At 45.4% G+C, this 16,952-nt stretch overlaps 1 protein-coding gene across 1 annotated transcript; it reads left to right on the forward strand.

Moving 5' to 3' along the window:
- Nucleotides 1–7,041: 7,041 nt before the first annotated feature.
- On the forward strand, nucleotides 7,042–8,912 carry LOC119298234 (protein SRG1-like). The gene is made up of 3 exons (XM_037575715.1): nucleotides 7,042–7,453; nucleotides 7,675–7,925; nucleotides 8,046–8,912. The coding sequence occupies exons 1-3, from the start codon at nucleotides 7,199–7,201 to the stop codon at nucleotides 8,605–8,607; spliced, it is 1,068 nt and encodes a 355-aa protein (XP_037431612.1). The 5' UTR covers nucleotides 7,042–7,198; the 3' UTR covers nucleotides 8,608–8,912.
- The last annotated feature ends 8,040 nt before the right edge of the window (nucleotides 8,913–16,952 follow it).

Here is a 16,952-nt window from a genome sequence, read left to right on the forward strand (position 1 = left end):
CTTTGCGATAATTTCTTTGTGCAGTGTCACGAAAGGATCTACCTCGTCTAGATGTTGTAGCACTACCAAGTTTGCTCTGTCAAAGTCGTTGTGTCGATCTGAGTATGCCACGTGCAATTCCCTGTGACCGTTGCAGTGACCTTGTCCTTCGAGCCTCCCATCGTGCTTGTTAACGGGCAAACCAACACTAACACTAGGCGGCTGGTCTGCGCCATATAGAAAATTCTCACAGAAAGAGATGCACTCTTGTGTCAAATAGCCCTGAACGATGCTTCCATCCGGACGGGACATGTTACGAACGAATCCTTTGATGATCCCATTCATCCTCTCAAACGGCATGATGTTGTGCAGGAATGACGACCCCAGGTCTATTATGTCATCCACAATATGGACACACAGATGCACCATGACGTCAAAGAACGTGGGCGGGAAGTACATCTCAAGCTCATTCAGTATCACAACGATCTCTTCCTGTAGCCTTCGGAGCTGCTTCACACTGATTGACTTTCGAGAGATGACGTCGAAAAAGTTTGCAGAGACCAATAAGCGTGTCACGGACGTGCTTGTCCATTATACCTCTAAGGGCAACAGGTAGTATCTGCATCATCATCACATGACGGTCATGGGACTTCATCCCGCTGAACCTTTTCTTGTCCGTGTCTAGATATCTCCTTATCTTGCCACAGTAACCGGAACTAACTTTGACTCCGGTAAGGCACTTAAAGAATTGATGGATCTCAGCCTGACTTAAGGTGAAGCAAGAAGGGGGGCAATAATCCTCTTTCTTTATTTTCTTGCCCTTCTTCTCCCGTTCCTCTGTCTCCGTCTCTGTCTCGTCTGACAGTTTACGGGGCATCATGTGCAGATCTTCCCTGATTTTCAAATCTTGCAAGTCTTTTCTTGCCTTCGGCCCATCCTTGGTCTTATCCAGCATGTTCATCAGTGTTGCGAGCAAGCTCTGAAGGACATTCTTACAGATATGCATTTGATCAAGGCAATGAGGTGTATCGAGTTTGTGCCAGTACTCCAAGTCCCAGAACACAGACCTCGTCTTCCATACCTTCAGGAACGGCTCCGACGCCTTTCTCATCGTCTTTCCCGACGCGGCGCACTCCTTCCAGTTTTTCAACAGCTCATCAATTTCAGCACCGCTCCGCTTACGTGGAGGTCCTCGATGCTCAGCGTGACCATTGAATAGATCTCCACGGTTTCTCCATGGGTCGTCCTGTTCGAGCCATCTTCGATGCCCCATGTACATGATTTTCCTAGACCCGCCATCTTTCCTTGACGTTAGCTGCTGAGACGTCGTATCATCCATGCACCGCGTGCATCCGCAATATCCATGGCACACCTGGCCTGCCACATATCCGTAACCGAGATAGTCCTGCACTGTCGTGATCAGCGCGGCTCTCATGTTGAAATACTCGCCTTTGCTGGCGTCCCATGTCTTGGCCGGTGTTTTCCATAACGTGTCTAACTCCTCTTGAAGTAGCCCCAGATACAAATTAATATTATTTCCTGATTGTTTCGGCCCTTGAATAAGCATGCTCATGTGAATGTACTTCGATTTCATGCACAACCAGGGGGGAGGTTGTACATCCATACAAACACGGGCCATGTGCTATGGTTGGTGTTCTGATTGCCAAACGGATTCATGCCATCGGTGCACGCGCCGAGCACGATGTTCCTTGCATCACATCCAAAATACTGATAGAAGTTGTTCAACGCTCTCCACTGGCTTCCATCCTTGACGTGTCTCAGCTTCGGATCATCTCCATCGTCGGGCTTCTTCCTCTCCGCGTGCCAGCGCATTAGCTTTGCTTCCTTGGGATCTACAAAATACCTCTGGAGACGAGGAGTGATTGGTAAGTACCATACCACTTTCTGGGCACATTTCTTCCCAGCCTTCTTGTATCGAGAAGCATTGCACACCGGACAGCTTGTTTTTTCCACGTGCTCCTTCCGATAAATTATGCAATCGCTGATGCATCCATGGTATCTAACGTGTGGCAGATCAAGAGGGCATACGATCTTCTTGGCCTCATCAACACTACTAGGACATAGATTACCCGCGGGAAGAACATCCTTTAGGTACTTGAGATGCTCATCGAGGCTAGTGTCAGTCCATTTTTTTAGCCTTCGTCTTCAGGAGTTGGAGCGTGAAACTCAAGCAGGTCACCTCAGGATTGCAACCATCATACAATGGAGTGTTCGAGTCTACCACCAGTTGCTCCAGCTTAGCCTCCTCTCTAGGAGCAGCTCTCTCAGTACTCGTCTCCTTGCAAAGCAATGCTTGAACATGAGGGTCCCGCACGATTGAACTTAGTACCGACGAACTCTGCTGCGTGGAGTCCATGTCGTTCTCTCCGCCGCCATGTCCGGCCCCTTCTCCGCCGCCATGTCCGGCCTCTTCTCGCCGCCATTATCGATCATCTCTTCGTCTTGCCCCGTGTCATCATTGCCTGCCCCGTCGGCATCCTCAACATCGTCATCCTCATCTTCAATTATCCATCGAGTATAGCCATCCATGAAACCAGTCATGAGCAGGTGCGCTTCGACACGACCATCGTCATGGGGGTCGAGCCAAACTATTCCTTTGCATTTTCGACACGGACATAAAACCTCTGTCAGGTTAATTTCCTTCATGTCCTGCACCGCCGACCGCAACCACCTGTCCACCATCGTTCCACTGACCATCGTCAACTCTGCACGGTAATAATAAACAAATTGATTATAAAAATGCATGCATTCATCAAAGTCATACAAAAATTCGGCATGACCTTCCTTAAAAATAGAACATATATAGATCTAGAGTTTGCCCGAAATTCGCCGAAACGGAAATAAATCAACATTTCGGCAAAACATAGGAAACTCAAAAGCACAATTTGGCGTCAACTCATGCCACACACAAAATTTCCATAAACATATCACACACACATAAACATATTTCCATTTTGCAAAAGCATAAAATTTTAATCACCTCTATCTCGAGATTGAGCACACGGTGGAGATGATGTTGTAGGGAGATCGAAAGTGCACAAAGCTCTTCTTGACAAAGATAGATCTAGTTAGGGGCAAATAGGTCACTTAACTAAATGCTACATCTACCTAGCTACCTAATTTGGGAGGAGACAACTTCAACTAGTGGAGGGGAAGGGAAAAGAGAAAGGAGATGCATTAATGGAGGTGGTGTAGTTATAGCTAGAAGTAATGAAGAGAGAGAAAGGTAGGTAGAAGAGGGAGAGTAATGGGGGGAGAAGTATTGAGGAAGAAGAAGAGTGAGCGAGGGAGGATGTGGGAGGTAGGGGAAAGGGAGGAGAGGAGATGGGGAGGGGGAGGTGGAAAAAGGTGGTGGGCGCTGCGTCTTAGCAGTAGCGCGGGAGCAAAAGTGCGCTGCTGCTAAGAGCGTAGCAGCAGCGCGCTTTCCTATCACGCGCTACTGCTAAACGGGCCAACCGTTTGGACAATTTCAAAATTAGCAGCAACGACGTGACTAAAAAGACCGCTACTACTATGGCATTAGCAGCAGCGCGCTTCCTGACGCCGCGCTACTGGTAAACTTAGGTCGTTGTGTACTGTCGGTGGATTTTTGTAGCAGCGCGGTTTAAACATCACGCGCTACTGCTAAATTTGCACCAGTAGCGCGCTTTTCGTAACTGCGCTGCTACTAATTAGCAGCAGCGCCTCTTTTTATGCCGCACTGCTGCTAAGATTCTGTGTATAAGGTTTTCCCTAGTAGTGTAACCACCGGTGACCAGCCCCGCTACTCCCTCCATCTCCTTCCTCTCTCCCTCGGTTTTCTTTTCTCTCTCTCTCTCTCTCCCTCTGGTTTGACTCACAATCCCATGTCCATGCCCGTGCAAGTAGTCACCATGGACGACCATATCTGGCATGGTCGGGAAGAGGAGCCCCACGCCGCTGCCTTGCTCTTCCATGGAAACAGGCCCTCCTCCAACAACCACCGCCGGATCTGGTCTGCCGCTGCTCGTTCATGCCTTCGGCGACCCCAACCATCGCTGGATCAAACAACTGCTGCCATTGACAACACGCACGGGATCGAGATATATTTTTTTACTTTTGAAAGTAATAGTAGTAGCGCGGGGTATAAGACCCGCTACAGATAATTAGCAGTAGCGTTGTACTGCAACGCACGCTACAACTAACCATGTATAGCAGTAGCGCGTGTCAACACGCGCTACTGCTACAAGTTAGCTGTGGTGCCGTATCAGTAGCGCGGGCGCCCGCGCTACCGATACACCCAAAACCCGCGCTACTGCTAGGCTTTTCCCTAGTAGTGACAACCTCCATACTCATATGAAGCGCCCTCCAAATGAGACATGGGGGGAGACTTGTGTGAGATCTCACATTAGGTGAGATCAATGTGCTCGGTTTTTTTATAAATCTACATGTTCAAACATTCTCAAAAAAATTGTAGACACACATCAATGGTTGATGTTCAACCTCAAAAGGTTTTAGCTCCTAATTCAACTTACATTAATAGAAACAAAAAAGACAAAACTGGACGTGAATAGCGTCAAAGTACTATTCACCCAAAGCTGCCATTCATATCTGAATTTTTCTTTTTTGAATCTCTAAATGTACATCGAGTTTTGAGCTGATTTTTTTTAGTTGTAGACATACCTCACATGGATGTTGTCAAATAATTTCAGATTTTCCGGAATGTCTGAGTACGAATTTTTGGGATTGATCTCACGATCTCACCTAATGTGAGATCTCATATAAGTCTTGAGACTTGTGTGAGATCTCACATTAGGTGAGATCAATGTGATCAATTTTTTTAAAACAAATCTGCATCTTCAAACATTCTCAAAAAAAAATTGTAGACACACATCAACGGTTGATGTTCAACCTCAAAAACTTTTAGCTCCTAATTCAACTTACATTAATAGAAACAAAAAAGACAAAACTGGACGTGAATAGCGTCAAAGTACTATTCACCCAAAGCTGTCACTATTCACATTTGAATTTGTCAATCTCTAAACAAACATCGAGTTTTGAGCTGATTTTTTTTTTGAGTTGTAGACATACCTCACATTGATGTTGTCAAATAATTTCAGATTTTTCCAAAATGTCTAAATATGAGTTTTTTAGATTGATCTCATGATCTCACCTAATGTGAGATCTCATACAAGTCTTGAGACTTGTGTGATATCTCACATTAGGTGAGATCAATGTGATCGATTTTCTTAAAAAATCCTAGATGTTCAAACATTCTCAAAAAGTTTGTAGACACACATCAACGGTTGATGTTCAACCTCAAAAAGTTTTAGCTCCTCATTCAACTTACATTAATCGAAACAAAAAAGAGAAAACTAGTCGTCAATAGCGTCAAAGTACTATTCACCCAAAGCTGCCACTATTCACATCTGAATTTGTCTTTTTTGAATCTCTAAATATACATCAAGTTTTGAGCTGAATTTTTTTGGAGTTGTAGACTTACCTCACATGGATGTTGTCAAATAATTTCAGATTTTTCCGGAATGTCTAAGTATGAATTTTTGGGATTGATCTCACGATCTCACCTAATGTGAGATCTCATATAAGTCTTGAGACTTGTGTGAGATCTCACATTAGGTGAGATCAATGTGATCAAATTTTTTTAAAAAAATCTACATCTTCAAACATTCTCAAAAAAAAAAAATTAGACACACATCAACGGTTTGATGTTCAACCTCAAAAACTTTTAGCTCCTAATTCAACTTACATTAATAGAAACAAAAAAGACAAAACTGGACGTGAATAGCGTCAAAATACTATTCATCCAAAGCTGCCACTATTCACATCTGAATTTGTCTTTTCTGAATCTCTAAATATACATCGAGTTTTGAGCTCATTTTTTTTGGATTTGTAGACATACCTCACATTGATGTTGTAAAATAATTTCAGATTTTTCCGAAATGTCTAAATATGAATTTTTGAGATTGATCTCATGATCACACCTAATGTGGGATCTCACACAAGTCTTGGGACTTGTGTGAGATCTCACATTAGGTGAGATCAATGCGATCGATTTTTTTAAAAAAAATCTAGATGTTCAAACATTCTCAAAAAAAATTGTAGACACACATCAATGGTTGATGTTCAACCTCAAAATTTTTAGCTCCTAATTCTACTTACATTAATAGAAACAAAAAAAAAGGAGAAAACTAGACGTGAATAGCGTCAAAGTACTATTCACCCAAAGCTGCCACTATTCACATCTGAATTTGCCTTTTTTGAATTTCTAAATATGCATCGAGTTTTGAGCTGATGTTTTTTGGAGTTGTAGACATACCTCACATGGGTGTTGTCAAATAATTTCAGATTTTTCCAAAATGTCTAAATATGAATTTTTTGGATTGATCCCAGGATCTTACCTAATGTGAGATCTCATACAAGTCTTCCCCTGTGACATGGAGCCTGTCAATACGACAACTCTACTTAAGTTGCTCTTAATATCTCCATCCCGGGCAACAATTTTCCTGCAGGGATCAATGTTACCAAGGACATTAACCTGTTTAAAAAAAAAACATGAACTTGGGGACAGAACGTCAAAACTAGGGCCGGGTGAGCAGGAGATCTACCCCATTCTAATTCTAGGGCCATTGTGCCTCTCACCACTCACCAGCTCTCTGTAGACTGGGGCAGCTTTGTCGCCTTTACAAGCAGTCTCGTCCGCTTACCTTTCAGTTTTCAAGAACATAGAAAATCAATATTCAATTTTTTTTCTCCGACATAGCATTTGCGGATCTCAATGTAACATTGTGCCACTGGGTGGACAGGATGGTATTTTGCCTTCTCTCCTAAAACAAACCAAGCGATTCAGCCCAGTGCTTTTGTTGTCATCAGTGCTGTCTATACTCTATACATGCTGCGGTAATGGATTAAGCCAACTAACCAACATGCATGCCTCACCTTTGTTCTTAAAACGTGATCTTGTGCATGGAGTAGTGGATGATGGAGCCAACTGCCACTCTTTTAAATGCAGCATGCGCTCTGCATGGATATTTCCTAGTACTACATCGTACTAAAAATCCACCAAAGGCAAAAGCAACAACCTTTGTCCCAACAACTGGTGCCTAACTTACTGTTATTCACATTTCACAGCCACAGAGATCACTACCCACCCTCGTCACAGACTATAACAGAACACATCAGAGGAGAAGCTAGAACACACAGGAGATTGTCCCATCGATCAATGGAGGCTAGCGCCAAGAAGGTCATGCTGAGGGACGAGATCACGGATGCCACCGCGGCCGCATTCGCTGGCTCCACCGTCATCCCCGACAGGTACGTTTGGCCCGACGAGACCGCCGGGCGGGGCAGCACTGTCGTCGGAGACGAAGAGAGCCTCAAGCTTATCCCCGTCCTAGACATGGCCAGCCTGCTGGATGGGTCACCAGAGGAGATCGCCAAGCTTGGCGCTGCATGCCGGGACTGGGGTTTCTTCCAGGTCAGTAGCTAATTAATCCATCAATTTCTTGTGCATTTTTTCCCAAACCATGTTGGAGAGCTTCATGTAATTCATCATTAAGGAAAAAAGAGTACAACGTCCAAGATCGGCACTGACCATTACATCGTCAAAATGTCTTAGTTGCAATTGTTTAGTTCATCGACAAATTGTTTTTCTTTTAACCGTTCATCGACAAATAGTTAATCCTGATAATTATGCAGCTAAGAAACCATGGCGTCGACGAGACGGTTGTGGAGCGTGTGAAGGATAGCACCCGAGAGTTCTTCAGGCTGCCTCTAGAGAAGAAGAAAGCAGTGGGGATCGTCAAGGCGGAAGATGGCTTCCAAGGGTTTGGTCACCACTTCAACACGTCCACGGGTAAACTGGACTGGGCAGAGAGTCTGCTCCTCGGAACGCAGCCAATGGGACACAGAAACATGGACCTGTGGCCTACTGAGCTGCCAACATTTAGGTGAGTACATGTATAAACATAAGAATGCATACGTTTTTGTGTGTCCGTCTATGTCATATCTCTCCGTATCAAAATATAAGATGCTCTAGTTGTTCCTAAAAAAATGATTTGCTGTAACAGGGATGGAGTTGAGAAGTACTCCCTAGAGATGACCAAGTTGAAAAGCCTTCTCATGGCGTCCATGGCCATTGACCTTGGGATCAAACCAGAGACGCTCCTCGAAACGGTCCAGGGTAAGATCCAGAACATCGTGTTCCACCACTACCCTCCGTGCCGGCACAACGCCGATAAGGTGATCGGCATCCCACCGCACACGGACGGCCTCTTTTTGACGATAGTCCTGGAGGTGGACGCCACGCCTGGCTTACAGGTTAGCAATGGCGGCAGGTGGTTCCCTGTGCGGCCATTGCCGGGGTCCCTAACCGTCTTCGTCGGTGACATCCTCGAGGTCCTCACCAACGGCAGGTACAAGAGTGTCGAACACAGGGTGCTCGTCGATGCCGAGAGAGACCGAACCACCATCGCCACATTCCAAGATGCATGCGTCGCCGGGATGGTGAAACCGCTCCCCGAGCTTGCGGAGGTGGCACGGTACATTTCTATTGAGAAACACGACTACGTGCATCGCCACTTTCAGGCACTGACTGAAAGGGCAAACATTGTCGATAGCCTCAAGATATAGCCGCAAGCTCTCCATTGCCTATGAGAGGCTATGTGAAATTCATGCCGGGCCAAAGAGCCACGAACGAAGACAAGGTTGCAAATGTATGCGTCTATTTTGCTTGCATGTTTAGTTCTTCTGATTTCAGTTGTGTACCGAAGATTGTTGTTTGTGCATGTTTGTACTGTTGATTTCTATTTTTCGTTCTTTCCTTTTGTAATAATCTAGCCGTATACATCGACATCTCTCGATGTCGTGTCCTTGTTCAGGCCAGGCGTATTCTGTACCATCTTCGAAGCAATATATTGCAGGGACTATTTCAAACACACAAAAAAGATGAGTACAAGGTTACACAAGGAAGTATATTTGTGGAAAATGCAATTCAGTTTGAAGTCAAAGTAGTTTTTTAGGGTAGTCAAACTAGTTGTAGAATCCCAATTTCTACAAGCACTAATTTAGGGGAGGTCACTGGCCTGGTGACAAACTTGGAGAAGAGTATCGTCGCGCCTATTCGGTGTGATGGTATCAACCTCGACGGCGTGCTTGAGAGCTTCCCGGCCAAGCGCTCGGCCTTCCCCATGCGCTACCTTGGCCTTCTGCTGTCGGTTTACCGACTCAGGAAGATTGACCTACAACACCTAATGGACAAGGCTGCAGGAAAGCTTGTGCCTTGGCAAGGCCGATTTATTACGGCTATTGGGCGCACGGAGCTGGTTAAATCTGTCCTCGTGTCCCAGGCAACCTTTCATGCTACTGTAATTAAGCTATCGGAGAGCACAATCGGCGCCCTCAAGAAGATTCAGAGGGCTTTTCTATGGGCGAGATTTGATAAAGTCTCCGGTGGGCAATGCAAGGTCAGTTGGAGGCTGGTATGCAGACCAAAGGGGCTTGGTGGCCTGGGTGTCCTTGACCTGAATATGTTTGCTCGTGCTCTCCGATTGAGGTGGCTCTGGTACGAGTGGAAAGAGCCAGATAGGGCCTAGGTGGGCATGGGAAACCCATGCGACTCGACGGACAGAGAGCTTTTTTATGCTGCCTCAACTATCACTATGGGGGATGGCCGGAAGGCGAAGTTTTGGCACTCCCCTTGGCTGGAGGGAAGGAAGAAGCCCAAAGATATAGCTCCATCCATTTTTTGCGATCTCTGCAAACAAGAACAAGTCGGTTAGGGATGTCCTTCAGGGCCGTAATTGGATCCAATGGATCAATATGTCTGGCGGACTGGAGGTGCGGCATATTGAGCAATTTTGCGCACTTTGGGAGATGATTCGGCACATACAGCTGCATGATGACATGGCTGATGACGTAGTTTGGAACCTCACGACCAATGGAGTTTACACTTCGTCATCGGCCTACAAGGTCCAATTCAAGGGGACTATGGCCTCCAACATGACACGGGTCGTCTGGGGCAATTGGGGGCCTCCCAAGTGCAAATTCTTTGCGTGGCTTGTCATCATGAATCGGGTTTGGACGACGGATCGGCTTCAGAGGAGAGGATGGCCAAATTATAACTTATGTCAACTCTGTAAGAGGGAGCCTGACACAGCGGCGCACTTCCTCTTGCATTGCAGGTTCTCCACACGCATTTGGAATGCGGTTAAGTGTTGGCTCGACATTCCGGAGTTGGATGTTGCCGCCTGGGCTGGGATCCCCATGGTCAAGCAATGGTGGGAGAAGGCCGTCCTTGGACGAGGTCACAGGAGGAAGGTCGTGTCCTCTCTTCTAATGCTTGTATCATGGGACCTGTGGAACGAGAGGAATGCGAGGGTGTTCCAAAAGAAAGCCACGATGCCGACCGTTGTGGTCAATCGTATCAAGGCAGAGTCTAGAAATTGGGTTCTAGCCGGGGCAAAACACATGGGATACTTGATGCCACGAGAGTAGGCTTTTGTTTTCATTTGTCGAGGAGTAATGACCCTCTTGAGACCTTGTTACCCCTCTTCTTTATTAATGAGATGAGGCAAAGCTTTTGCCTTCGTTTCAAAAAAAAAGGACTCTCCGCCGCGGGCAGCTCGTCCGGGCCTGCAAGGCCTATATGTCACCCGTACCCATTCCAAATATGAATAGCCTAAGAACGATGACTAGCGGGTCGGCCAGTCGCGCGGATTTGTTGCGAGATGTAGATTTGTTCAGGTCCTGTTTTCTATGGTTTTTTTTCTTTTGTTGTGTTTTTCTTTGGTTTTTCACCAGTTTTCTGTGGTTTTTATTTTGTTTCCTTTTCCTTTGGTTTTATCTGCTTTCCCATTGGGTTTTTTGATTTTTAATTATTTCTTTGTTATAATTTGGTTTTATTTTTTTTTCTATTTTTTCGCATTTCTATTTCTTTGTGGGTTTTCACCAGTTTTCGTTTTCAAACGCATTTCTATTTCTACTTTTTTACCAGTAACAATGTAAATATCTAGAGCACACGTGAAGCATAACATGTTGGTCATTTTTCAAATACCTGATGTATATTTTTCAAAATACATGTTTTGAATACATGCAAAAAAATTCCAAATACATGTTTTACTTCTTTTGATGGAAATAAACTATTTTTAACTACGTAAACACTTTTTTGCATTGTATAAATATTTTCCAAAATTTTACAGACATGTTTTAATGGTAATGAACATTGTTTACATTATGCAAACAAGTTTTTACATTGTACAAACATTTTATTAAAGTTTGTATGCATTTTTTGAAACACAGGAATATTTTTCATATTTGAATCAACATTTTGTTGAAAGTTATAAAATTTTTTGCTAAAATTTTAATAACAAAATAATTTATACTAGGTTAACATTTTTCTTCAAATACATGTTATGATTACTAGTTTTTATATATACATTTTTTTTAAAAATCGTCTACATCAGCAACAATTTTATTTACACCATTCACAATTTATACATGGTTGACATTTTTTAAATGTGCGACGAACAATTTCAAAACTAAAAGGAAAATAAGAAATTAAAAAAAAGGTGTGATGTCAGCGCTACTGGGGCAGGCCACGAATCGGAGGCCTTCAGGCGAGGAAAGCTACTGCCTCCCAATCTCTTATTTCGCCACGCATATATCTTGCCTACAGCGAGATGCAGCCTGTAATCGCCGTCTCGCTACCCCGTTATTGTAGCTCCTTTTTTCACTGCGTTGCAGTGTTTTGCTTTAGCTTTCTGTTTATACCAGTTCTTTTTCGTTTTTCATTTTTCCCTGGTTTCTTTCTTTTCTTTCTTTCTTGGTTTTTCGTCTTTTCATTTTTTGTTTTTCTATGATTTTTCCCTTGACTTTTTTGTTTTTATTTGCTTTTTTTGTTCTCATTAGACTTTTTCAATTTTCACCTGGTTCTAATATTTTGCATCAGTTTCTTCCGTTCTCTTCATTGCTTAGGGTTTCTCTTTTTCCCCCTTTTTTCTTTGATTTTCCTTGTTTCATTTTCAGTTTTCATTGGGGTTCTTTCAGCAAATGTTTACTTTTTTCAAACACAATGTATATTTTTGTATACACACTCGAGACCTTTTTCATAAATGTTTAACATTTTTAAAATGCATGATTAACTATATTTAAAATATATGTTTCTATGTCTACTGTTTTCTCATACACGTACATTTTTCGTATACATCTGAAACACTAGTTTTTATATGTTTCACTTTTCTTAAAACACGTGATTTACATTTTGCAAATATATGTTTGACGCCTGCTTTTTCTATATAGATTGTACATATTTTGTATACATAATTAACATATAATTTATATATGTTTAAGATTTTTTAACTACATGATGAACAAATTTACATATGTTTTGATGTCAAATATTTTACATAGACGGAAATATATTTTTATACACGTTCAACATTTTTTATACATAATTAACATTTTTTAATTATTTTCTTATGTCTACATTTTCCCATACACCATGTACATTTTTTTTGTATACATCAAGGAAAAAATCATACATGTTCAATAAATTTTTTTCATATATATTTTGAATTCTACTTTTTTATACACATTGTACACTTTTCTTGTGCATTAGAAACATTTTTCTATCCAGGTTTAACATTCTTCAAATGCATGACTATTATGTATTTAAAATTTTATGCGAAGTAATTTTTATAATATACTTCCTCTGTCCCGAATTACTTGTCGTGAAAATGGATAAAAATGGATGTATCTTGAACTAAAATACATCTAGAGACATTCATTCATGCGACAAGTAATTCGGGACGGAGGGAGTATATGTTTAGGATTTTTCAAAATATAACACAAGTAAAAAAAGCAAAGAACAAAAATAAAATGCAAAATAAACAAGTGCTTAAGGCTTATGGACCCTAGCGCGCTGAGCTAGCCCATTATTGCCCGCTTCAGGCAAGAGCTTGTTTAGCCTCGCTATAAGCGACACATAGCCACGCCCCTCCTATTTGGTGCGCTAGGCGTTGACAAACAAGCCAGCGCGCACCCCCCCCCCCCTCCTCCCGCGCCCTTTTGGGTCCGTCCATGTGCGGGGAGCCCTATTTTTTCATTTCATTTTTTCTGTTTTTCTCTTTGAGTAATTTGGGATTTCGAAGAAGTTCCAAATTTATTTTAAAAATCTGAAAGGATTGTTTAAAAAATGTAAAAGGATTATTTAAAAAATGTGAAAGGATTGTGAAGATAAGAGGGCAAAAAAGCTTGCAAGGGCTCACCTTGCACAAGTGGGGGTGAGGCACGGGACAAAGAAGGGGGAATGGCCCCATGTGACTCACTAGAAACTTGAGTTGTGCTACTGTTTGAGAACTATGTCAAGAACTTGTGAACTATATCGAGAACTTGAGTTGTGCTTTTTGTTATGAACTTGTGGTGTATGTCATGTGTTATGAACTGGTGGTAGGGCCTCAAATTTTAGTGAAATGGTACTGTTTTTTATTTTTTGGGGTGGTAGGGCATGGGAACCTACCGCCAAGGTTCCTGACAGTACACTATAGGACCTTGCCACCGGAGGTTATGGCGGTAGGTGTCGTGGATCTAAGACTGACACTAGAATAGGGGGTTGGTATGAGGAGGCAAGATCCTAGCTATGGAGTAGTTGTACACACGAGTTTTACGAGTTCAGGCCCTTCTCGGAGGAAGTAACAGCCCTACGTCTCGGTGCCCTGAGGCGGTCGACTGGATTATATGTGTGTGTGAGTTTACAAAAAAGTGCGAACCCTTGTCCCAGAGGAGGGGGTGGCTTATATAGAGTGCGCCAGGACCCCAGCTCCCCTCCGTTACTCAGGGTTCAATGCTCATAAAGGAAAGGCGTTACTGGTAACGTCTACAGCAAAATGTCATAAATGCTCATAATGTTATGGTTTAAGTCCTAACCGTTGCAGAGTCGAGGGTTCCTCATCTTCTGGTGGTCGAGTGTCTTCAAGGTGGTCGAGTGAGCGCATCTCCGCGGTCGAGTGGATGATGATTTCTCTTCGACTGCTTCTAATTCTTTGTAAAGATGTCCTTGGGGAGGGTATGCTGGACAGGTCCATGACCCTACCCTAGGTACATAGCTTCATCATTAGCCCCCGAATGGATCAGAGTTTGAGTAAGGAAGGGGTTGAGAACACTTCCGACCCACTCTTTGTGCTATGAATATGCCTTGTCCTGAAACAATGAGTTGAGGAGATGACGTCGACTCCTTTCTCAATCGCCTTGGTCCATTCTTGGTTGTTGTCGAGTGAACTTTCATGGTGGAATTCCGAATGATGATGTAGAGGGTGTTTGTCTTCAGTCTGACAGGTTGTTCTGCTCTCCGCGGATCTCGCGGGATTCAAATTTTGGGAAGTGCGCCAGACGGGAGGAACCGAGGTTATCGGGACGGATTAGGCAAATCTCCTCGATCCCCGCGCCACCTTTTTCGCCACATACTGCGCGCGCGACTGTTGCGGGATTTGTTTAGATCGCTTGGGTCCACCAGTCAGCCACTCGGTGGAAGGCCTTATAAAAGGTCTCGGGCCAGGCCTCTGCTCCGCACGCTCCCATTCTCTCTTCTCTTTCTCCCGATCTCTCCGCCACTCTCACTTCCGCCTCGTCGCCGGACCTCCGCTCGAGCTCGATCCGCCACCATGGGGAAGGATAAGACGGCGGCGCTGGAACACGCGAAGAAGGCGACCGCGAAGGCGAAGGGCAAGCGGACCAGCCGGGGCGGATCCTCGTCAAGGTCCAGCCTGCCGGCGGGCTGGATCCAGGGCGACTGGATCCGCTCGGCAATCACGCAGGACGACCTCGATGACCTGGTGGAGGGGGGATTGATCCCCCACAAGTCGGCCCGGCTCCTGGGGGACGAAACCGAGCCGCAGCCCAGAGAGGGTGAGTGTGTCCTCCTAGCAACCCACGTAGATCGCGGATTCTCACTGCCTCCCCACCCTTTCTTCCGGGGTTTTTTGAACTTCTTTGGGGCTCAGATCCACCATTTCACTCCGAACACCATAGTCTATCTGGCCGCTTTCGTGTCCATGTGCGAAAACTTCTTGGGCTGTCGACCGCACTGGGGGCTTTTCAAACACATCTTCACTTGCCGTTCCCAGTCGGTCAAAAAGGCCAAGTCGAGTGACGAGAGGACGCGGGTGATCCAGATGTGCGGTGGTCTAGGGATCCAGATGAGGAGCAAAAGTACTTTCCCAGCGATGATCCTTCCTGACTCAGTCCGGGGCTGGCAGTCGACTTGATTTTACTGCAAGGATCAGCCAACCCCTGGCCAGTCAATTGGACTTCCTCCTTTTTCCTTGGCTCGAGTGGAGAAGCCTGCTCCCTTGAAGGTAGTTCCAGAAGAGAAGGCGCGGGTCAAGGAGCTGGTTGAACGGGTCGTCCAGCTTGTCCGCGACGGAGTGACCGGGATGGATCTACTGGAGGTCTTTCTCGGTCGACGCATCCAACCTATGTGGATGTACTCTGGGCTCGAGCATACCACTCGGATCCACCCGGAGGAGGTTAGCGAGGATATCTTGGAGAACTGGTTGAGGGGAATCACTGGCAACAAAGACAACCCTCGGGGATCCAGGAGGGTGATTCCATTCGACAACTCGCGCCAGCCGGAGCAGGTATATTTCTGTTTTATCAAGTATCTTTCTGATTCACCACGTGATGTCCCGTTTGTGGTCGACTGAATGTCTTTTGATTGTTATTCTTTCAGGCCCTCATTGAAATGTACTCGATGCCCAACAGAGTGCAGGACCCCGGCGCTGAAGAAGAAGGAAGCGGGGGCGAGAGCGGCGAGGAGCATTCGGAAGCCGAGGAGGACGAGGAGAGCGATGAGTCGACCGATGAGGAAGAAGTCGACTCACCTCCTCGCAAGGAGAGGAGGTCCAAGCACACTCATGACCCGGCACGCGCTCCGGACTTGGTGGTTGCGCCGATCGGGCAATCCTCGAAGCGCCCTAGGACGTCTTCCCCGATGCCGACTGAGAAGCCTCCAAAGCACTCCAAGGTCGCGCCGCTTCCAGCGCCGAAAGTGCCTAAAGCCATCTCTTCCAAACCGCCCAAAGCTTTGCCTCGGATCAACGTGACCGTTCCTACTATTTCCGGGTAACCATCTGACTTGTCCTTTATGTGGATTCGATTAACTGGGTGTAACCGATTGAATGCGGGCCTTTGCAGTGCTGGTACGTCAGGGACCTCTTCATACCAGTACCGGGACGAGGAAATGGAGAATGCGGTAACCTCTAACCCAGGTATGAACTCTTGTGATTTCGATTCTTGATCCTTTTAGGGTCGAGTGGTTCACTTGGGGTCGAATGTTCTGTCTTGCAGCTCCACCCAACATCATTGACCTTCCGGATGACGACGAAGATGTGGCTCCTAAGCCTAGGAAGAGCAAGAAGGTAACAGCTGGCAGGGTGGCTCAGCAAGACCCACGTGCAACGCCTCCCGTCTGTCAAGCTGAAGACGCGGGCAGGGCCACTATGACGTTCGTTGCACCCTTGCCGAGTGGGCATCCCACGCGGTCGACCGCGTCTGTGGTTCCTTCAACTATCCAACTCCACACCATGGAGCCTCAAGCAGCCGCACCTGGGTCGTCTGCACATTTTTTCACCAGCTACCCCGTCCCAGACAACCAGTCGGAAGCGGCTGTGGAAGCCATCCGACAGGCTGATATGATGATGGAGCGGGTGAAGATAGTGCACGAGAGCAGTCAGGCTGCCTATGACCCTAGTGCCGCCCTTCGGGCCAACGTCCAGGTGAGTAGACTTTCCGACTGTTTTTGTTCTCGAAAAATCTTCTTCTGCACAATCTCCTATTGTTCGCGTTGAATTAAAGCACCCACTGGGTGTTGCTGTCATTTTTTGGTAGTTTCGCTCTTCCACTCGGTCTGGGCGAGTGGGATCAGAACCGGTGGGGGCATGCCAAGTGCACCCACTGGGTGTAGTCCCCGAGACCGCGGTCAA

This window comes from Triticum dicoccoides, chromosome 5A, assembly GCF_002162155.2.
Source record: "Triticum dicoccoides isolate Atlit2015 ecotype Zavitan chromosome 5A, WEW_v2.0, whole genome shotgun sequence".
In the NCBI taxonomy this organism is placed as follows: domain Eukaryota; kingdom Viridiplantae; phylum Streptophyta; class Magnoliopsida; order Poales; family Poaceae; genus Triticum; species Triticum dicoccoides.